The 22,158-nt window shown below is 44.6% G+C and overlaps 1 protein-coding gene across 1 annotated transcript in view; it reads left to right on the forward strand.

Annotated features, from left to right (window-relative positions):
• The window catches only part of ADCY5 (adenylate cyclase 5), a 1,747,191-nt gene that overhangs the window by 1,218,640 nt on the left and 506,393 nt on the right, over positions 1-22,158 (forward strand). Inside the window, exon 6 of the mRNA XM_069616675.1 lies at positions 16,603-16,761. Coding sequence (XP_069472776.1) covers positions 16,603-16,761 — 159 coding nt within the window. The remainder of the gene's footprint in view (positions 1-16,602; positions 16,762-22,158) is intronic.

Here is a 22,158-nt window from a genome sequence, read left to right on the forward strand (position 1 = left end):
ACTTTAAAAAGCCATAGTGAACCCAGTGGAGAGAGGCTGAGATTGGTGAAGTGTCTGTGTCCAGAAGAGGGGCACCCAATGGTGGAGAACTATCACCCGAATACAGAGAAGAAACCTTGTTGATGGAACTTTTTGTTTTGATACTTCCGAACCTATCAGGACCTCAGAACCAGGAGGCAAAGTCCCGAAGGCCCTGATATTGAAAGGCACTGGTTTGGAAGGGTCCAAGCCCGAACGAGGGAGATCCAGGGGTGAGGTCATCACCAAAAGACCATTGAGAGAAGGGCCTGTAATTTTGAGATACAATTAGTGACGGGTCAGCGCCCAGTAGAGGGGGATCCAGGGGTGCATCCATCTTTCACAGAGAATAAGTGAAAAGGACTTTGTATGTTTTTGTCGTAAACATCAGGCCCTCGAAGGCAAGAGACTTTTGCTAAAGGAGACCTGGACATCGAAGAACCTGATAGCTGAAGCTGAATTGTCATCTCGTGTTGGGGAATCTTGAGTGTGTTCTGTGCTCTAAGGTCCCACCTTACCCCATGCTCAAAAAGTGGGGAAGGGAGACTCAAGCGACTGCATCCCGACATATTATTTTTTTTAACATTTCTTTCTTTTCTTGAAAACTATCCCACACCCTTTATGTGTTAGTTTAAGATCTGGCAATAGGTTTCTTAGGATAGGCCCTTTTTATTTGACACAACGCCACTAGGAATGCCTTATTTTTATTTGATGGTCGACGCTTGCTCCGATCTTAGATTTAGGTTTAGATTAGGTGTTTTCCAACCTGCATACAGTTTAATAAACACCCTTGAACTGTGATCACTTGCTGTCTTTACTGTTGCCACCAGTTCCTTAGCGATTAGGCTGCTATGCCCTAGCGTTACACCTTAGCTCTAGGAACTCAGGGTGGGTAGCACCTCCTTTGTTTGCTTTCTACTTAGCAGGTTGCCTGAACAGAAGTGTAATCAAATTGCAGGTGCACTGGGTGGGTGTGTTTGTAGTTTTGTCTTCCCCTCTGGCCTGGTGACAATGGCCAGTCAGGGTGCCAGATTAAAACAAAATCACCTGGGCTACAATATGTATTAATTTATCCATGTGAATGTAGTGGTAAACAAGAAGCAAACTCAAGTATTAATAAGTAATGAAAGCAATTTTACCTGCTGTAGATTTTCCTGACAGATGAAGCTGTCCAACCTAAAGTGAAAAATATTGTAATTAGAGAGGAAGCGATAGGACCTGCAGTCCATTCAGCTCACCTTTAGCCATGTCCCACATCATAATGTTCACAGTCATTAACAAAATTATCCTCTAATCTATAATCTGTGTTCTCCAGTAGACATTCCAGTGAGCTAGCAATCACCTTTGACTGTAACAGATCTATGTCTTTAGCCCGCTGTTTTTGCAGTGCATGTATTTAGCATGTCTGCTTGAACTCAGTACTTCTTTGATCAGAGGAGCTCCCACTCCGTGGCATTTCCATTTATTGAACAGGGGAAGGGGAGAACTCCTCATTAACCCCTGTAGGAAAATGTAAAGGAATTGAGGCATCTACCACATAATGGGTGCTTCTATGGGATGCGGGTATTTGCCTGCTCAACTGTGAGATATTACCCTACAAATGAATAGATGTTCACCCATATCTGGAACATTCCTTTGAAATGGCCCAGGGACCGGGTTGCAACCAACCAAATAGATTACAGGAAATATGGAAAGCCCCAATTCAAAGTGGAATTCTCAGCATTGAAAAAAACGTTCCCATTGCTGCACTGAAACAATATATGTTATCAGAATCTACAAACAAGAAATGTCAGCGACGAACAGAGTAGCATTTCATTTTATCAATAATAACATAATTCCTGATAAAATTATAGAATTGCATATCCAAAAATGCAAAAAGAGCCTCTGTGTAAGAAACATTCCAATGCAAAAAGTGTATTTTATTTTCCAACAGAAATTGTAACCTTGGTTTATTCTTTCAAGAAGATATACATTTGAAATATAAAAGTGATATTTTTATAAATGCATGTAGAAACCTATTGTGATTACACAATGATTTTTATGTGCAACATTTTCAAATAAGGAATAGATTGCTACTTAAATATGAAAGAAATCAATGGTTTTCTAATATTGCTTGGGAGATGTGTCATTTCTTCTGTTTTAGACCTGCACAGGTGATCAAATAGGGGACTGTTAAGTGTCCCAAAAGATTTGCCTTGCCTTAGCCATTTGGAGTGAATAGGTTTGATCATCTTTATCATGATAACATAAATGGGCCTTATTAAAAGTACAGCATTGCAGTGAAAAACAGTAGTAAAACTGAGGTAACTCTGTTACTGCCGCATTACTGTACCACGGTACTACAGGTTTGATGGTGAGGTGGAGGGGAAACCCCCAGCAAAATGCTGGAGTTAATCCAGCCACCTTACTGCCAAAAATCTGTGGAATTACCGCCGGCAGGAATTCCACCGAAATCCCCTTGGGGTCCTATAGACTCGATAAATGGGGACTAGCACCGCCATACCACCACTTGTGATCCAACAGTAATTCCGCTGGGCCAAGTGGCGGTAAAGGTAAATCTGTTTGGCAGTATTCTGGCAGATTTACCACTGAATACCAACAAACCTGTAATGAGGCCAATTGAGTTCACAGAACTAAGGATGATGTGGACTAAGAATGGGTCATGCTCCACCCACATTCAAGAGGATGTCCTAATAAATACATCTTGAAATTCCGGCAAGTCTGAATTTGGAAAGATAAAGATCAGAAATGTCCACATGGTGAGAGCCCTGTTTTCCTGATTCCCTGCCTCAAAGAGCCTTAATGCACTTGTTGTGTCACCTTTCATTTCAGCTACAGCAATAAAGCCAACCAGATCCATATTATCGGAAAATAGACAATGGGTCCTCTGAGAGCTGTTTACATCACTTATGATGCTCGCATGAGGGTTTCACAATTTTAAGGAAAGAAATTAAGGATGGAACCATGCTCCAGAATATAATGGGCCTTTGGGATCCACATTATTCATAAATTGAAAAAAGGTTTTTGATGTAAGTTCACAACCATATGACCTAGAATCAAACGTAAAAATGTGCTACAAATGTGACATTCTCCTCTATCATACGAGTCCAAACCCAAATTACCTAATTTTTGGAGTAATTGATACTATTATGAATATCACTAACTTCATGAAAAATCACTGTACATACATATTCCGCATATCCTTATATCTGTCTGGGCCAGCGATCCCAGAAACACTTATGTCACCAATGTGTCAAATTGTTAGGAGAAGCTATGTAATAAAAATGATATTGCATTCCAATGTGTGAGAGAAGGCAATTAATAACATTTTCACAAGTATTGAAAATATTATCAACCTAAAAAGATTGGGAGGGGGTTGTATTCTTTGGGAGTTTCTGACAATTTAGCAAGCCAAAGGAAATATTTTACCAATCAAAAAGTGCAATAGCATTATGACAAAGCATGGGAATATCACCAATGATAAGAATGGAAAAACACAAGGAATACAGAGAGCTAGGAGTTTGAATGCTGTGTGCGAAGCAGTGTGTCTTGTGAAGGAGTGAAGGCAGACCGCTGTTGGACCTACCTTCAGTTTCCTACATGGACCTGCAGTCCGCTTTTAATCTCCACAGAACTTTTCTACAAAAACACCGCGCAGGCGCGGAGCACAGCGCGGTGTGCGAAGCAGTGTGTCTTGTGTCTGGTGGCGGGTGCCGGGAGCTGGGAGCGGCAAGGCTCTGTCCCCGCAAAACTGAGAGCATTTTCATCTTCTCATCTTTCATCGTATCCCACTTCCACTCCGCCAGTATACATGGCACCACTTTCCTCCTGTGAGGACGACCTCAGTCGGCGACTACCGAGCAGCAAATTACTGCTGGACCAGCAGGACCTTCTCAAAGCGAACGAAAAAGTTTGCAAGACTGGAAAAGGTCCTCTCACATCTACTGCCTTTGAAAGCCCTACAAATGCTAGCACCCTCCCTCCGGCACCTCAACGGTCTCTGAAATCACGGACCCAGCCAGCGGGCCTAGGTACGTCAAAGGACATGAAGGACTCAAAGCAGCACCCTCTAGGGCCAAAGGAGGTGGAGGGCGCTGCCTTACCTGCTGCAAAGGAAATCGATCCAACTAACTCACCGTTAAGATCCTCGCGCCTAGCAGCGCCCAGCCCGATTACCGTTTCGACGAGCGATTCCTCGGCGGAGACTGTCGGAGGACAGTCGCGGCAGGGATCTAAAAGGCCGGGTGGGGTGACTGAAAATCAGCTGCGCACAAGCCCTCACTTAAACACACAGCTCCATTCTCCGGAGTGCCCAAACTCGCCATCACAGGCGGGCAACACCAGCGACCAGGAGGACCCAATGGATTCGATGGACTATGGCGTACCGCTGAGCAACACAAGAGGCTCAAACAGCCGAGGAATATCGATTACAGCCCAAATTCATCACAGCCGAACGCATCACACAGGCCTGCCAAAACGGGCGCATCATCACAGGTCGAAAGCCGCCCCCTGGAAAACCAGTGCTAACGACTCTTGGGACACCGAAACTGAAACTGAGGACCAGGTGTTCTCACCTAATGACCAGTTGGACGTGCCTCTCGGGGGCAAAGGGAGTCATGCGGCAAATCTCACGTATCACGACCCAGAACTTGACCTTCGAGTTTGCCCAGACCAGACGGCGGCTGACGCAGTGACGAGCGGAGGAGCAGACCCTCAGCGGGGCTTGGCTCTTCACACTGTAAACTCAAATCTGACCGCAGGTAGCCTCTCAGAACTAAGCGAAGTCCATCAGAGAAATTCAGAGTCTCTTGGCGTACCCACCAAGAAGACAATCCTGGCACCTAAGATCCTGTTTACCAATGGAACTCTCAACCCAAAAATAACGCTGGAAAAGCTGCCCTTAAAGAAACAGAAGAAAGCTACCCACAAACTGCAGAGGGGCCAAAAGGGCTGCCTAGCTCAGCTGATGTCATCTTCCCTGAAAGAATATTTTATCAAACAGCATAAAAGAAAATTAGGCCAGGAGCCTGAGCTGTCGGATGCAGAAATCCTAGAGGCTATACAAGACCACTCCCCCCTGACCAAAGCACGCAAAACTGACTCAAACCATCGTGGACACCCCTCAAGCTCCAAATCGCCTCCTAAGACAGACTCAGCCCCGACTCTGAGACCAGAGATAGAGAGTCCGCCACTGCCAATAGCCCCCTGTATTGAAGTAGGACAATCTCATAACACGGAAACGGGAGCCGGTTCCATTACAAGAGAAATCTCAAAAGATGGCCCGAGCTTGGTCCAGAGACCTACCATAGTATTTCCAAATCCTCCTGCTAGTGCAGGAATAGACAAGTCCAACCAAGACCACCATCTCACCCACAAGGCGGACCACTATGCATGGACCCGACTACATATTCAAGGGAACTCGAGTAGAACGTTGGAAGAAAGGCCACACAGCAGTCAAGATTCCACCTCTATCTCAGAAAGGAGGCTCTCTGAGAGATTCACGCCGTTCCAAAGCGATAGAGGCCCAAATACGCCCCTGAAAAACAGGCGGCCATGTGAAACATTTTACGTCGGAAAAGGACACCCCCTCAAAAAAAAAAACAGACCTATTGTCTATTATGTCAGCATTCACGATAGCTTTAAACCCTTTCGGAAAGCTATATGAATCAATCAACGAGGCCCTGAAAGACAATACAACAATGATCACTGAATTGAAGGACAAACTGACTTTCATTGAAGGGTACCAAACTGCCACTGAAAAGAACTCGAACAATGCATACTCAAAAAATAGAAAAGCTGTCTGAAGATTTTAAGAGCAGAACCAACTTACAGCATACTATTGCATTGTCCAAAACAGCAGATCTATGCCTGTTGAATACATAATTTACTGATGAATGCTTCTTTGCCTGTAACTAAGCTCTTGCAAGTAACAGCGCCTCAATGCCCATGGGTTACTTGCGCGCTATATAAATTTAAATAAATAAATAAAGACTCACAGATCACTCAGAGCGAGCAGATCAAAGACTTGGCCCCAATATTTGCAAAAATGCCTTCAAAGCCAGCTTCAAAACTTGTTCCCCTGACTACTGGTTCTACATCTACAGGGAGTACCAAGCAGCGCAAAAAGTGTAATTTACCTACTGCGCTCTTACGCACCCAAGAAAATCTACTAGAACCTTTGCTTTCACCAGGCCTCAATCAAGGGGTGGCCTCCCCGGCGATCCAAAAGCCTAAAAATAAAACGCAAACGTCATCCACTCAAGCTAACGCAATCATACTGATAACTAATGATGATCCGGACGTCTCCTCAGAATTGCTGAATATATCACAGCACCTAGCTGCTGTAGGACCAAATTTGCCACCTTCGCCAAAGTCAGGGGCATCACCAAAGCCAACGGAAAAAACTCTCATCACAGAAGTGGAGCATCTCCCCCAAGTGGAAAATAAATGCAAGGCCGAGGATTTCGTAGACCAGACCCAGCGGCCTCGTTCGAACTCCCCAAGCGTAGCACTAGAGGCATTAAGAAACCTAAATAAACCACAAAAAACATCTACTCATGATTCTCCACGAACTAGTGATCCAAGACCAGATCGAAATAACAGACATGGCAGACCACGACTTGCACCTCGAAATGAGGCTACAAGACTTACGACAGCCTGCCCAAGGAAAGAAATAAAGCTGGCAGGGACGTCGCTCTTCAAACTGGAACAAACCTCGGCAAAGAACAGTTACCTAGTTCTGAATTGAAGAACAGTCCTAAAGATACTGGGGAAAGTCGACAAGCTTTGCCATCTAAGAACGGACAACTTGATACTTGTCGAATCCTACCACCGCGAGCACAGAGCTAAGGCGTACCTACACATAAGAAGCAATGCATTAAGCGAGCTTTCCACCAAGCTCATAAAAGATCTGCATTGCTGGGGCTTAACATTACACCTGCTGCAGAGGCCCGACCTGGCCTCATCACATCGGGGTGGGGACACAAGGGAATCCTCGAGTCAGAGTAGAGACCAGTGCAGAGAAATGCACACGCTAAAGGACCCCAGAAGGCCTTCCCTTCCAAACAGAAAGGACCCGGAGTGGAAGTCCCACCACGCCGACCACGCAATGAATTGGACAGACAACATCCATGAAACACCAAAAATCCAAAAAAGACACGCTGAAAGTACCCGGAAGGAAGCGCACACGGAAATAAAGGGGTCCTCGTCGAGGCGGCAACCGAACAAATCAGCTGCGTCCAAACTATGGAGATGGATAGCCGACACTTTCTCCCGCAACCATAAGAATTAGCAACGATTGCAAGGCCCCGCACCTACAAAGACTCACCCAACCGGACCTCAGACCCATCTAAGCAAGAGCATCTTCCATATGGCATCATGGAACACTAGAGGCCACCGCCACTTAACTACACTGAGCAATGTAAATTTGAGCTCATTTGAGCTGATATGCCTCCAAGAAACATGGCTCCTGGGAAAACCATCCATGGACGGATTTGCAATCGAAGTCTCGCCGGCTTCCAAATCTATTTTGGGCCGTCCATCAGCAGGCCTCCTTACAGCAATTCGCCTGGGTTCAAGGATTACACCAAAGGGGAAAATCGCAGAAGAGTACGGCATGCTAACTACACTGACCTCATGGTTTCATCAAGACCGAGCCCGTGACTCTTGGATAAACTCCGAATTGGGTATAATTAATTTGTACTGGAACCCAGACAAAACAACCATCAGAGAATTCTGTTTTCTGGTCGCCAACACAATCGACGACCTAACTGTCGACAGAGAAGTGCCAAACATCATAATATGTGGGGACCTGAACGCTAAATGCGGAGAAAATTCGGCCGACGACAAAGGCCCTATGATCACCTCACGGATGGATGAAAGAGGGCGAGCTTGGTACGACCTAATGAAGACGAGAAAGTTCCACAACGTGTCGTCCCTCCAAGAGAAGAAAATCCAAATTCCAATGTGGGAAAGGCCAGGCTCGGCCGCCACCCTCGACTATATCTTCATTACGGAGGGTTTGATTCCATACTTCATTGACTTTGTAGTCCGGCCATTGAGTCAAACCTAAACCAAAAACGACTATGTTTAACACTGGACAATGTTAAATCTTTCAAGGCCAATTTAACCACGAAATTTGCCCAAGCAAGCAACGACATGCCAGAAGTTTGACCTGAATATCTAACTCTGCTGGCCCCTCATAAAGTGAGTTTCACAGGCAAAAACCATAATCAGCAAACTCATAACCACACGTTCAACTTGGAAGTGGTGGAAAAATGACGGAAAGTGAACAAGTTAAAAAAATTGGCATCAAGAGTAGAATCAACCGAAGCGTGGACCACGTACCACTCCGAACACAAGCTTTACAAATCCTGGCTCAAGCAACAGAGGCAGAAGATGTATCAAAATGATGCCGAAGCTATGCTACACACCTGGGCCTCAAGAAACACGAGAGACTTCTAGTCATTGCTAAAGAGAATAAATGGACAGAAGGCAAATTCACTCTCAAACTCTGTCCGAGAACAAAAATGGATCTCGCATTTCACCGAGCTTTATCGACGACCTCTTAACTCATCTTCTTCGCAATTCTCGTCGATAAATGCCCCATGGATCCACTTGTCGCACATCGAAGACATCTTGGAAGTTATCACAAACTTAAAATCATCCAGGGCCCCAGGACCTGACGGGTTGACTAACCTAGATCTCAAGAAATTCCCGCAAGCCTGGGCTCAAGCGATCGGCGAGCTATTCACCCACTGCCGGAAAACAAATTCCAAAAAGTTGGACACAGGCAGTTTTGGTGCCAATTTTCAAAAAGGGGGAAAGAGAAAGCCCAAGAAACTGCAGACCTATAGTTCTTCTCGACATTATTGGTAAGATATTCGCATCCCTGCTGCTACGACACTTTAAAGGCTGGGCCTGTACTTCCCCGGCAGCCGACATCTTTCAAACTGGCTTTCAAAAGGGCGCCGGTACAGCGATAAACATCATTAAAGCAAAGGTGAAGAGTGGAGCGCCTACGGTCCACATGGCAATGGTGAACCTTTCTCAGGCCTTTGACACTGTAGACCGTCAAAAACTTTGGTCTAAACTAACTTCTTGGAAATTCCCGGGACCGATTCTTGACCCAATAATGGCACTTCACTCATCAACCTCGCTCCGAGTGCGCCTAAATCAGCAAGGGCTTCTCTCAGGCCAGATTAGCATGGAGCGTGGCGTAAAACAGGGCTGCCCTTTGGCTCCAGCCCTGTTTATTGCCTTTATTGGTGATTTTCAAGAATCTGAAAAAATGGTAAAATCCTTCCCACCAAAAGTTGGAACCTCCAAAGTGTCCAGACTATGGTACGCAGATGACCTGATCCTGATGGACCAGACGGCGATTGGCCTGCAGAGGCAACTCATAAACCTGTCCGCATACATGGAAAGCAATAATCTGCAAATCAACAAAACCAAGACAAAAATTCTGTCATTCTCCAAAACATCCAAAAAGAGTCGGACTTGGCCATCCTGGTTCTTGGACAAAACTAAAATCGACGCAGTCACAGAATTCAAATATCTCGGAGTTCAGCTAGATAACACACTCAGCGAAAGTTCCCTTCAAAATTCGTTGTGGTCTAAGATGAGAAATTTGACAGCACAAACCCGCGCAGTGGACCGCAAATTCGGAAAGTTCTCATGGACGCCGGCGCTGCAGTTCTACAAATCAAAGTAGTCCCTGCGATTACATATGGAATGGCGGCCAACCTAAACCTCACTGCGGAGTTTTGGACTAAGCTAGAGGGATTCCTGTGGAAATCGGTGCTAGGCCTTCCAAAATCAGCCCCAATGCCAGCCATCCGACGCGATCTTGGTCTACCATTACTGGCTTCAGTGGTGATGCAAAGTGCCATACTGCTCTACAGAAAAATCTGAACGCCAAGTGCTCTCCCGATTTACTTGGTCGTGGCCGCCGAAATCAGTAAAGGATCCTGCAAACCACTAGTAGAGTGGGTGAACAAAATACAAACAAAGCTGGAAGAAGTCAACTGCGACAAGGACCCTGCTTATCTCCAATCCTGGACGAGTTAAGACCAAACTCTTCCAACAAGATTGGATCAACACAAATGAAAAAATTCTCCAGTACAAATCCCTAAAACATCTCCCGCCAAGCCACAACCAACTAAAGGCCCCCCTGAGGTACTGCGAAAAATTCCCTGACATGGAGCTGCAGAAAGTATATATGCGTGCTCGTTTGAACTTACTTCACACCAGGGAAGTTTTGGCAACCACAGCTCTTGCGTCAGCTTCAAACTGCCACCTATGCGGAATTGTGGATCAAGTGGAGACAGTCCGCCACCTGCTTACATCGTGCACATCATTAGCGCTGGAAAGGCAGGCTTAGTTGGAACCACTCATTACATAGCCGTCAGTCCTAGATGAAGAAAACATATGGTTCCGGCTGATTGCAGGTGACTCCACCAGATGGTCGAGATTGGCAGCAAAATTCTTGGAACTTGCCCTTAAAAAAGCCACCACTCCAGGTGTCTTTTCCCATACGGCACCTGGTAAATAGCCTTCCCGACTATCTGACTTCTAGTAAACTTTCGAAAAAGGATACGTCTCGTTGATCCAGAGTGGTGTCCTGAGGAGCCTTCACAAGACAGAAAAAATAGTTTGACAAGGATTTCTTTTGTAAAAAACCAAATTGGGTTAATAAACAAAACAAAAAAAAAAGAATGCTGCATACAAGCCGAAGACTTGTTCCAAATGGATGAGTGCTGAACTTGGATATTTATTATCTGGTGCTGAGAGGGTCCTGTCCAGGAGAAAGCCTGAGGCAGACCTGCTTTTCTGAAAAAGGGAGACTGGGACTAGGGGATGCCAGTTGGCTGGGAGTTCCTTTGAAAACTCATGACGGTCTATCGTGGCTCAGACCCTAAATAAATCATTCAAAAGTGAGTATAAAATATGTTTCCAATCCAATTAGATTTGTATCCTAGAATCATTTTCACGCTAAATCCCTGGAGTGGAGAAGCAGGTGGTGGTTTCCACTAGGTTATGTGGGGGGAGGGGGGTCATTCCACATAGAATATCCTGTTATTCTAGTGTGAAATGCACTTTACATTCACACTGCATTCAATGCCAAGTGAGATTTCCTTGCAATAAGAACAAATATCATCTTTCATCGCTATGTAAGCAGTTTAAAACTAATAGTACATCTGTGCAGCTAAAGCACAGTTCTTTGTAAAAGAAATCCAGTTCAATTGTGCCCAGAGTGTTTTACTGGTGTTGTTAACCAGTTAGGCTGTGATTCAAATGGACACGTTCCATAGCCTCATGGATAATTGCTTCATAACATGCAACCAGTTAAAGCCATAGATAGTTTAAGAGACTTTGGGAGATGAAGAGAGTTTAGCTGTGTCACTTCAATTCCCATAGAAAATGATGTGAGTGTAAATTATATTCTCTCCTCTCTTGACGTTGCACAGTAGGGGAAGGCCTTTCACCTGTGGCAACTGTGGCAATCCTGAAGAAGGACTCCGACCTGAACGCACTTTTCACTGTAGTTTCTATTTAAATTAAAATGAAAACACCTCTCTGATCTTACTAACTAAACTAAGGTGCTCATTCATACTCCAAAGTAAAAATAGTCCTCGGTCCAAACCTATCTACTAAACTGGCACAACCACATAGCAAAAATGTAAAAGAAATAGCTTGAGTGCCCTGCACTCTTGGTTTCTCACAAATGTATCACTGTCTGTTCCATGAACCCCTCTTGGGACTGGATCCAATGCTTAGAAGTAAACAAACTTTTCACTGAAGGAAAACCGTTCTTGTAAGTCTATCAAACGTTCCTCAAAATTTCCCTAAAGTTTGAAAAAGTCTCAAGTTCCAAAAATACAAATTGGCCAAACTTCTTTAGGTGCAAGGATATTTCCCTGATCCCTTTCCACCAACTTGGTCGATCTCTCCACACTTTGACCAACTTCTGGATGTCTCTTTGGTCCCGTGATATATGCTTTTCACTCTGCTTATAGTGCCCCTATGGCTCCTTTGGGGTCCCATAACCCAATATCTTGCTTAGTTCTGTAGGGTTCCTGTGACCCCTTTATGCTACCGGTTCTCTTAGTTTTCTTGGGTTCCTGTGACCCTTCTGGAGTTATATGCTGCTTATGTTTCTCAGGCACCGGTAACCCTTTTCCTTGTCTTGTTCTCTCTCTTCTCTCAGGTCTCTGTGACTCTTGGATGTGACTAGGGTAGTCCTTCCCTCTTGCCCGCTCATTCTCTTCTTCGGCCTCCAACCTGTCCAACCCGTGTACCTGCTGAGTTGCAGTGCTTCCTCCAGCCAGGGTCCATCTCGTAAGCAATGGTAGTGTTCTGCACTGCTTGCTGCTCTTCACTTCTGAGACGCTGGCACTCTAAGCATTCTGCTCACCTCGGCTCTCTCTCTCTCTCTTCTGCTGGCCCTCAGTCTGTGAGCGGAGGACCCAGTCCTCCCTTTGTCTCTGGACTCGGCATCCGTTTGCAGGCTTCTGGCCCATCACTTACTGTACATGGTTGTGCAGGTTCACTATGCGTGGCCTCTGCTTCTCCGGCTTTGCACGCTTCCTCATCTGGTGCACAGTGTCTCCCTCTGGCTTCACCTCCTTCTGTACTACAGCTTGCTCTGCTGGTCTGCGCAGCTTCTCCCCTTGCCGACGTTCTTACGTCTGCGACTCGCCTTAGCATTGGGTTTCTCCTTCTCCATTTAAGAGTTGTGGGCCCTTTATTCTTGCTCTGATATTCAGAAGGGGTGTATTGTTCACCACAGGTTGTCAAGCATGTGGAAAGTACAACATTTCCTTGAGCCAAACACATAGATGTATTGTCAGTATTAACGTGAGCCAAACACATAGATGTATTGTCAGCATTTATCACTCCCATGTAGGTAGGGTGTTCCACATGGGGAGTCACTCCGAGTGAGGTCCTGCTTTCCCAAAACCCTAGGGAGGATTTTGCTAAGAAGGCTCACCTGCCTAGCCTCAAAGAGGTTGGCTCCCCCCAAAGGAAGAAAGGACGAAGTCTCCAGATTCATCAAACAACCCTCAGCACCATATTTACACGGGGAAGGAAATGTATTTCTATTGAATAATAATAGTATTGATATTAATGCTTATTCTAGAGAAAATTAAATAGTGCGTGTTTGATTATATTGTAATTAATGTGATGCACAAACCGCTTAAATTATTTGAATATTCTGTCCGGCAAGTGACATGTAAGTAAAAGAATAAAATAGTTATTCAGGAACAGATGTTTACAAATATATGTAGTCGATTCAAGGAGTGATTGTGTGTGTGCTACCTCCTAGTGAGATTGTCACACGCTAACCATTTCTAATTGTGAAAACAAGCAATCAATGTTCATGTATTTTATTATGGGGACTTCTCCTGTATAAAGTAACTATAAACACAGACTGTTTCTTGTCCCAGAATTGTGGGGTGGGAGAGTAACTAGGAGCGTTGTATCAGGAATAGCTATTTAGTGAAAAGAACAACATATCAACAAGTATCTCAATACCCCCTGCACCTTCTTCCTCTTGTTCCTTTGAATGAGTCTCCCTTTCACTTCATGTCTGTCTCTTGTCCATCGCCCCTCTCACTGGTGATGTCATTTCTTCGACTGTGCTTCCTTTCCCGATGTTCGCCTTCACCCTAGTCTTCCCCGTCCCTTGTCTTGCCTCCTTGTCACCTCTCGAACCAGCCATGCTGCCAGCCCATGTCGCCATTAGGAGCTCTGTGAATATCCAACCGGGTTAATACCCATTCTGCTAATGGCAGCATGGAAAACAAAGGCAAAGGTCATTAACTCGCTCACTTACCACTGCCATATGTCATTGCTCCTCCTTCTCCTTGATCTCTCACAGTTGATCACCCTTCCCTCCTTCACACCCTCTCACGTCTTGGCATTTTGGGCACCATCTTTGGATCTCCTTCACCATCCCCCTTCTGGACAGAGTGCCAAAAGCATCTGCACTTGGTCAGATCCTTTTCACACTCTACACCTCGATTGTGAAAATCCTCTCCTCCATTGTATCCCCATAGAATCTGTTTACCAATAACACTTCTTCGCCTCTTTCATACCGTAGTTGTTCCTCTCACATGTCCTCTGCTACCCGTTGCTGAAGTGAACTTTCTCCCAGCCTACACTGCCATGCCCATCGTCCACTTCCCTATTTCATTTCCAATCTGGGGTTTCACTTTAACAGCAACCTGAAACTTTCACCTGCAGTACAATGGCGGCCAGGCTTAATCTGCTAAACATCTATAAATGATGTCCTCATCTCACCTTTATTTGTACCAAAACACTTATCTCCACTGTGGTCCTCTGGAGGCTTGATTACTGCTCCAGCCCCCTCCTGCAACTATGCTGTAGTCTTCTGCTCAACAAGGTATATTGCTTTAGTAGCCGTGCCCTCTACAACTCCCATGGCCAGCACATATCTTGTGGCACTGCCTTCGAGTGAGTGTCTAGCCATATAAAATCGCTACATATTCAGATTCCTTTTCCTGGTGTTTAAATCCACCCCTGGGTGAGACCCGGCCTGCACATTCTTCACTGTGTGTTAAAGCCCCAGACTCCACACCTCCAAGTTCTCCACAACCTCACCTTCCCGTTCCACTCTGTGCTGCCTCCTCCGTAAACTCCTTCTCTCTCTTGGCCCCCATCACATAAAACCCAACCCACTCCCCTCCAAAGTTAAGACAATTCCAACTTCGACTGGCTTCAAAGCCGCCCTTGAGAACCACTTTCTCCCCAATAAAGGACCCCCAGAGTTTAATAGTTCTACCAGTCACACCACCTATAATCCCCAAACACTGTAACCAACGGATTGCATAACAGTATATAGCTCTAAAAACGTTACTTAATGTAATGTGTCTTATACTGTCCTTGCAAACAGCCAGCTGGTTTATAGTAAGGAATACTATAACCTGACTTTTGGAAAGAACCCAGCAATGGCACTGCTCCAGCAATCAAAGCTCCCCTTTATCCAGTGCTACTTGGCAACGTGCTTTTCTTTTTCAATAAATAACCAAGCAAGCAAACAGCACGGGTCATGCTATGGGAGGGGCACTTAGATTTTCTTAAATGTACAAAGCCCATCCTATGGAAATGATGCTAAAGGTTTACACTGCAAAGGCAGGGGCAGTTGCTAAGTATGGGTGGCAATTTGAGGGTTTACTCATTGAACTAAATTTCAAGTGCAAGAGAATCCTTCTTTCATCAAGATTATGGGTCTTCCCACTTTGGCAGCAAATGACGCTGTTCTTCAAGAGCAAGGAGCTTGTTTCCTGGAAGATGAGGAAATGGTGGAACTATTGCCACTCTGGTTAAGAATGTGATCTAATGAGAGGGCAACCCTAACCCATCGAATACTACGCCGTATACTGTTCTCCGAAGGTAACATAATGGCAATCCCATGGCTAAAACACATTAAATGTGTTGTACGCATGATAAATGTCAATTCGATTTTTACCCATCCTGGATCTATCAAAAAATAATTCTGTTAAAGTACACATGGAAAAGATGATGGAGGTTTAAGCCAGGGAGCGCAAGCCCAGAGAGCTGTCTGAATCTTTTAATCGCAGACACACCATTTTTGCAAAAAAGGCTTTGTCAAAATTATTTAAAGTGTCCAAAAAATAATCTGGATTGCTCGTTAATTACCTCGGCCTGTTTTAATGCAATCCCAATAAGGGCCGCCTCTCTAAATGGTCAGGAGCCAAATCTAATGACTCCAACTGTGCAGTGGAGGATCTGGGGTCTTCATGCATTTAATCTTTCTTTGCCCAATATATGGATAACTTTGGTAACTAACTGTTATTCCGTTACAGCAAAATTTAAACTTCAACCAATGTAGTTAGAGGCATCGCTGGGGGTGGGTGGGCTGAGGGGGCTTCAGCCCTGGTTCTCTGGGTTGTAGCCCTGGATAGAAGCTCAGGGGTTACAACCAAAAGGCTAGTTAGCCCCGAGTCCCGACAGCCCAGGGGTTAGAGTAGCCCAAGAACTTTTCCAGATCTAGCAACAGCCCTGGTGACCTATGTTATATTTTAATGGCAAAGACTCCAAAACTCCCTGGGCCGTGTTATTCTACCTTTAGGGTTGCCGTCAGAATTAGAAACAATGGGTTAAAGGCCTTGACTGCTTGTATTCAGTTGTTTCAATTTTCCATGCATTAGTGTGTTCTCAAATTATTTTATTAGGTTTAATGCATATGTAAAAATGTTTGGTACGTAATTGTTTTTGCACTCGACTATTTCTGTGGGTGTTGCAAGGGGTGCAATTTATGTCATCTTAATGTTTTTTGCAATGATGTGCAGTAATTGCACTGGTACTTTACAATCAAATGCAGTGCCAAATTATATCGCGACTAATTTTGATTTGCAGTTTTTTCATATGAATATTGTATCAATTTTATAAATGATGATGTGCTTTTATGGTTGATGCCGAATAAAGCTGCTGATGTGTCAATAAATAAATGCAGGTGCTTGTATTGGACTAAAAATACAATCATGAGGCCATTTCCACACCACTTCCCATTGACTTTCTTTCCGTGTTTGATTCCAGGCTGGTCCGTGAGGTGACAGGAGTGAACGTGAACATGCGGGTTGGGATTCACAGTGGACGAGTCCATTGCGGCGTTCTCGGCTTGCGGAAATGGCAGTTTGATGTGTGGTCAAATGACGTCACATTAGCCAATCACATGGAAGCTGGAGGCAAAGCAGGGTATGTTTTTGCTTTCATTGTGTAAAGAAGTGCTGTGTATTACATCTTTTATCCATTTGTTTTTTGTGAGTTGCAAAATTTGATTTTTACGTTGATTTATTTTAACTATTTAGTTGCATATCGTCTGTTTTAGATCCGCGTTTTTAGTCGCTGAACCACTGTGATTTGAAAATCATTTACTGCATTCTTTTGATAGGATTTGCTTTTTATTGAATAATTGACGTATTTTAAATTGTTTTACCTCTGCTTTTAGTTGGAACGTGCAGTTTGGCCTCAACTGCCTCGCTGTGCCATTTGTATTTTATTAGTATTTTACAAAGCACCTTAAACCAAGGCGCAGTACAGAGGATAAGAGACGATATAAAAAATTAATAAACAAAAAGTTCAGAAGACAATCAATCAGGAATGTTGCAGCAAATGAGACTTCAGTGACCCAGGAAATAAAGAATAGACAGAAATAGAACAAAGAAAGTAAGGTAGAGCATTCCATTAAAGAGGTGCTAGAAGCATTGAAGGTGCGAAAAACGAGATTGGACACATGGAGGATGAGCTGCTACCAATAGAAACCGAGAAGAAGAGTGGAGAGAACGAGAAGAAGTATCAAAAGATTTCAAAGGAGTGAGATAGCTAGGATCAAGTCCAAATAAGACAAAGAAAATGTTATCTAATTTGAGTATGAAAAGGTAACCGGCAAGAGTGGCAATAGAAGAGGAAATAAAATCTTGAAAAGAGAGAAGACATAGAAGACGGATAGAATTGAATACAGATTTGAGAGGGGTAAGACTAGAGCTAGGATGTCCAAAGAGGTCAGTAGAGCAATAGAAGAGTCGGGAAAAGATTAAGGAGGAAATTAGGAGTTTAGAAGCTTGAAAGGTGAGAAATGGACAAGCTTTGCGAATATTGTGAAGGTGGAAGTGACAGGAGCGCGAGGTTAAAGAGATAAGATGAGAGAAGGAAAAATTAGAGTCAAAGTGAAGGCCAAGATTTCGGGCCATAGGTGAGATTCAAAGCTGGGATGGTTTAAAAGAAGTAAAATAAGGCGAAGGGTGAGGGTGAAGAGTGCTAGCGGGAAAAAAAGAGGACTTCAGTCTTCCCAGCATTAGGCTTAAAATAGTGAGATGACATCCAGGATTTAATGGCAACTAAACAGGCGGATGAGAATGAAGAAAAAGAGAGATAGAGTTGCGTTTCATCAGCATAAAATTAATGTGATAAGCCAAAGGAAGAGATGATAGCTGCAAGAGGAGAGGTATAAAGAGAGAACAGAAAAGGGCCCAAGATGGACCACTGAGGCAAGCCGGAAAGTCTTAGATGACTTCCCGGCCTAAGAAACAGAAAATGTTCCATGAGATAGATAAGAATGAAACCAAGACAGGACAGAACCCTTGAGACCAAAGGAAGAAAGTGACACCAAAAGAAGAGAGTGGTCGACAGTGTCAAAAGCCACAGATAGATCCAAGAGGATGAGAAAAGATTATTGTTTTAGAGTACCGCACAGATAGAATGGATTTCAGCACAGAAAGAAGAGCAGTCTCAGTGGAATGAAGAGGATGAAAGCCAGATTGGAATTGTGGGAGAATGGAAGAACTGAAGACAAACGTGGAGACTTGGGAGTAGACGAGCCGTTCTAATAATTTAGAGAGATAGGGTAGTAAAGAGAGAGGACAAAAGTTAGAGACAATCAGTAGATCAACGTTAGGTTTCTATAAAATTGGGATAATGGAGGCATGCTTGAAGGACATAGGAAAGGTAGAAGTAGAGAGACAAACATTGAAAAAGGAAGTAAGATAAGAGACTAGAGAAGGATAGACTTTAAGATTAAGTGCGGAAGGGATCAGCTCAGTAGGGGATGCAGTAGGGTGAGCTTTAGCTAATAGAAGGGAACCATCAGCATTAGAGATAAGTTCAAAACTGGCAATAGAATTAAGAGGTGCAGAGATATGAGTCACAACTTCAGATAGGATGGAAGCTTTGATATCATTACGAAGGTTACTTTAGACGAGATTGAGTGAAGTCAGAGGCAGATAAGGTAGAATTAGCAGAATAGTCGACCGTAGGAGGAGACAAAAGCCGAGAAAGGATTTGAAAAAGACACCTAGGCAGGGGAAACTGAGCATGTAAGAGATCAGAAAAGTAGAGATGCTTAGCAGAGAGTAGACAGTCGTCATAGAGAGCATGATAGGAAAAATAAGATGAGTGATCAGACGTCGATTTATTCATAAGCCAATGTCTTTCAAGACTGCGGAGAAAACGATGCATAGAGCAAAGATGAGGGGAAAGCCAAGATTGGGAAGGTTTGTGGGTAAAACGAGTCAAGGGACGAAGAGAAAGACGAGGAAATTGAAGAAACATCCTCGTCAAAAGTGAGAGCTGAAAAAGAGGGAAGAGGAGGAAGAACAGAAGTACAAGCAAAGATAAAGAGTGAGGGGTTAAAGTTGCGTAGATCACACTGAAATAAGGTTTGATGTGGGGGAAAAGCAGAGGAACGTACAGGGATTTGAGGAGACAGTGATACAGAAAGAAGATAATGGACGGAAAGATAGACTGGGAGAGAAGACACTGAGGAAGCAGAGAAGGACGAGATAAAAATCAGATCAAGGCAGGAGCCCGAATTATGAGAAGGAGGAGTAGAAAGAGGAAGAAGATGAGTCAAGAATCGAAAGAAAAGGAGTAGTGGAGTGTGCTGACGAGCAATGGAGATTGAAGTCCCCCAGCAGTACTACAGGGGTGGAAGCAGGGAGAAAGTGAGAAAAAAGATGATCAATATCCTCACAAAAAGAACAGATAGGGCCAGGGGGCCGGTAGGCAAGAACAAAAGAAATGGGATGGGGGTTTTGAAAAGATTTTATGAGTAAATTCAAATGAGGAATAAGTAAAAAGGAAAAGAGAAGAAGAAATGACAGAAAAGGAAGAATGGTAAAGAATGCGAATACCCCCTCCATGAGCAATGGGATTCTGGAACATGGAAAAAGGAAGTTTGTGAAGTGATCAAAGAAGCAGCGACCGTGGTATTGTAAGGAGGAATCATTGTCTCTGAAATGCAAAGAAAATGTATGTTGAGTCTGAGGAACAAGTCCAGTACAGCAGAAGATTTGTTGCAGAACCCCCACCTTGCATTCCAAAGTCCCAGGTCAATGACTGCAGTACTAGTAGAACCGATTCATATACAGTGACACCAACCAATACAAAAACAAGCTAGTCGGATGGGTGAGGTACATAGACGACATTTTTACCATTTGGAAAGGCAACATATTGGAACTGCAACAATTCTACACATGGCTCAATAATGTGGACCCCTGCATCAAGTTCACAATGCATCATGATACCAACAATCTGGCCTTCCTAGATCTGAACATCCTCAGAGCGGAAGATGAGACGATCACAACCACACTGTATCTCAAACCAACGGACAAAAACACATTATTGCAATTCACAAGTTTCCATCCACAAGCCCTGAAAGAAAATTTACCCTTTGGGCAGTTCCTGAGGATAAGAAGGAATTGCTCCTCCTTACCGTAATATGACCACCATGGCAAAGAACTTGAAAACCGACTGCAAAATAGGGGGTACCCTGCAGCAATTATCAGAAAAGCTCGCAAAATGGCAAGACATGGAACAGGACAGATTGCCTGACTAAACAGATGAGAACAGAGCACAAAGACAAAATGACTTGTGTCACCACTTTCTCACCAGTCAGCAATGCACTTAGAAAAACGATCCTGACGAATTGGCATCTGTTACAGACAGATACTTTTGCACCAACAACACCACGGTTTGCCTTCAAGAGAAATAGAAATATCAAAGATCATCTGGTACACACACACCCCACAGAGAAATCTATAACAACAGCTCAAACCACTCTTTGGCATCTACCGCCAGTAGTTGGGCACTACTGCTGCGGCAAGTGCTCAGTTTGCCATCTCACAAGACCAAAAAGAGGTATCCTTAAATGGCATCACTTGGAAATACAGACCTTTCTCAAATTGCCTCACCAAATGGAGCGTATATATGATCAAATGCCCATGCAACCTGTTATACATTGGGAAGAGCAAACGTGAAGTGAGACAAAGGATTTGTGAGCACAGGTCCTGCTTGAAAAACAAAATAGAGGACAAACCAATGGTGGCCCATTTTATGAAAATGAAACACAAACATATGGAATTAAGATGGTGTGTGATCCAAACCATCAAAGCCAAAGCCAGAGGGGGAGACAGAGATTTAGAACTAAGGAAACTAGAACAAAAATGAATACACCATTTGGACACAGTGAAGAACAGTTTAAATGTGTCCATCGAGTGGAACTTGTTTCTGAAAACTAGCCAGAAATGGAAACCAGTTGAGATATCATTTTAAAAAACTATCATGGTTCCAATGCGAGGCGTTTCATATATGCAACCAGATCATGTGTCCAACCTTGTCTGTAACATTTAAATTCTCCAGCATGGGGTCTGGCATGGATTCACATGCTCATTAATATTCCCCGTCGTCAGGCTGGGAATCCTCGGTTAGTAATAACCAATCACTGGTCTCTGCGTCATACTGACCACAGCCAATGACTGCCCTCTACCTAAGCACCGCCTCTGGCAGCCATCTTCAGATTTTTACCGCACGTTCATGTGTTGGGATCCTCGTGCTATTGCTCTCGAGCGTTAGTGCTATTTTTTCGCGCTTTTTACAAAAACTTCGATTCTTTCGGTCAAAAGAGCCTCAAGCTCCACCGATCCTACATCCGATCAACGGGGACCCGTGTCGGATTCATCTGTGCCCCTCAAGGGTGAAGATTTCGTCGAGCTACACTTCGGAGGACTCCAGAAGCTTCTCAGGCCCTGTCTCGGAGATGGCCCAGGAGAAGGGAAGCTCGACGCCCGGAAAGCTGTTCAGGGTCTGCCCTGGATGCCAGCTGCAGAACGTCTTCAAGGAGGACGAACACTCTTTCTGCCTTTACTGCCTTCATGAGGACAAGACGCACGTGGAGAAGGACTGTGCGTTTTGCGGCAACATGTCGGAACGGACCATGAAGGACCGCCATCAACGTCTCGCCAACTGGCTGGAGGGTAAGAGCCCGTCTGGCGAGAAGAAGAAGAAATCCGAGCGGTCTTCTAAGACCTTTGAGGGCGCCCCGGCGACGGGGGCCCAACATAAGGCCAAGCACCGCGAGTCCGCTGGCACCGGGAGCGCCGAACGGTCGGGCTCTGCGGGCGCCAGGCAGGGCGCACCCTCCCCGGCACCATCAACCACGAGCCAACGCTCTGGGTCGGGTAAGAGGAAGGCCGAGCACCCGGCGAAGCTCCTGGAGAGGCCCCGGTCGAGCTCTAAGGCAGAGGAGGAGCGTGGCAGTGCCCCCTCCCTCAAGGATAAGGCGGTGAGCGCACCTAAGGTGGTGAAGGCCTTGATCCA

The sequence above is a fragment of the Ambystoma mexicanum genome, chromosome 9 (genome assembly GCF_040938575.1).
Source record: "Ambystoma mexicanum isolate Mex_15411 chromosome 9, UKY_AmexF1_1, whole genome shotgun sequence".
Lineage (NCBI taxonomy): Eukaryota > Metazoa > Chordata > Amphibia > Caudata > Ambystomatidae > Ambystoma > Ambystoma mexicanum.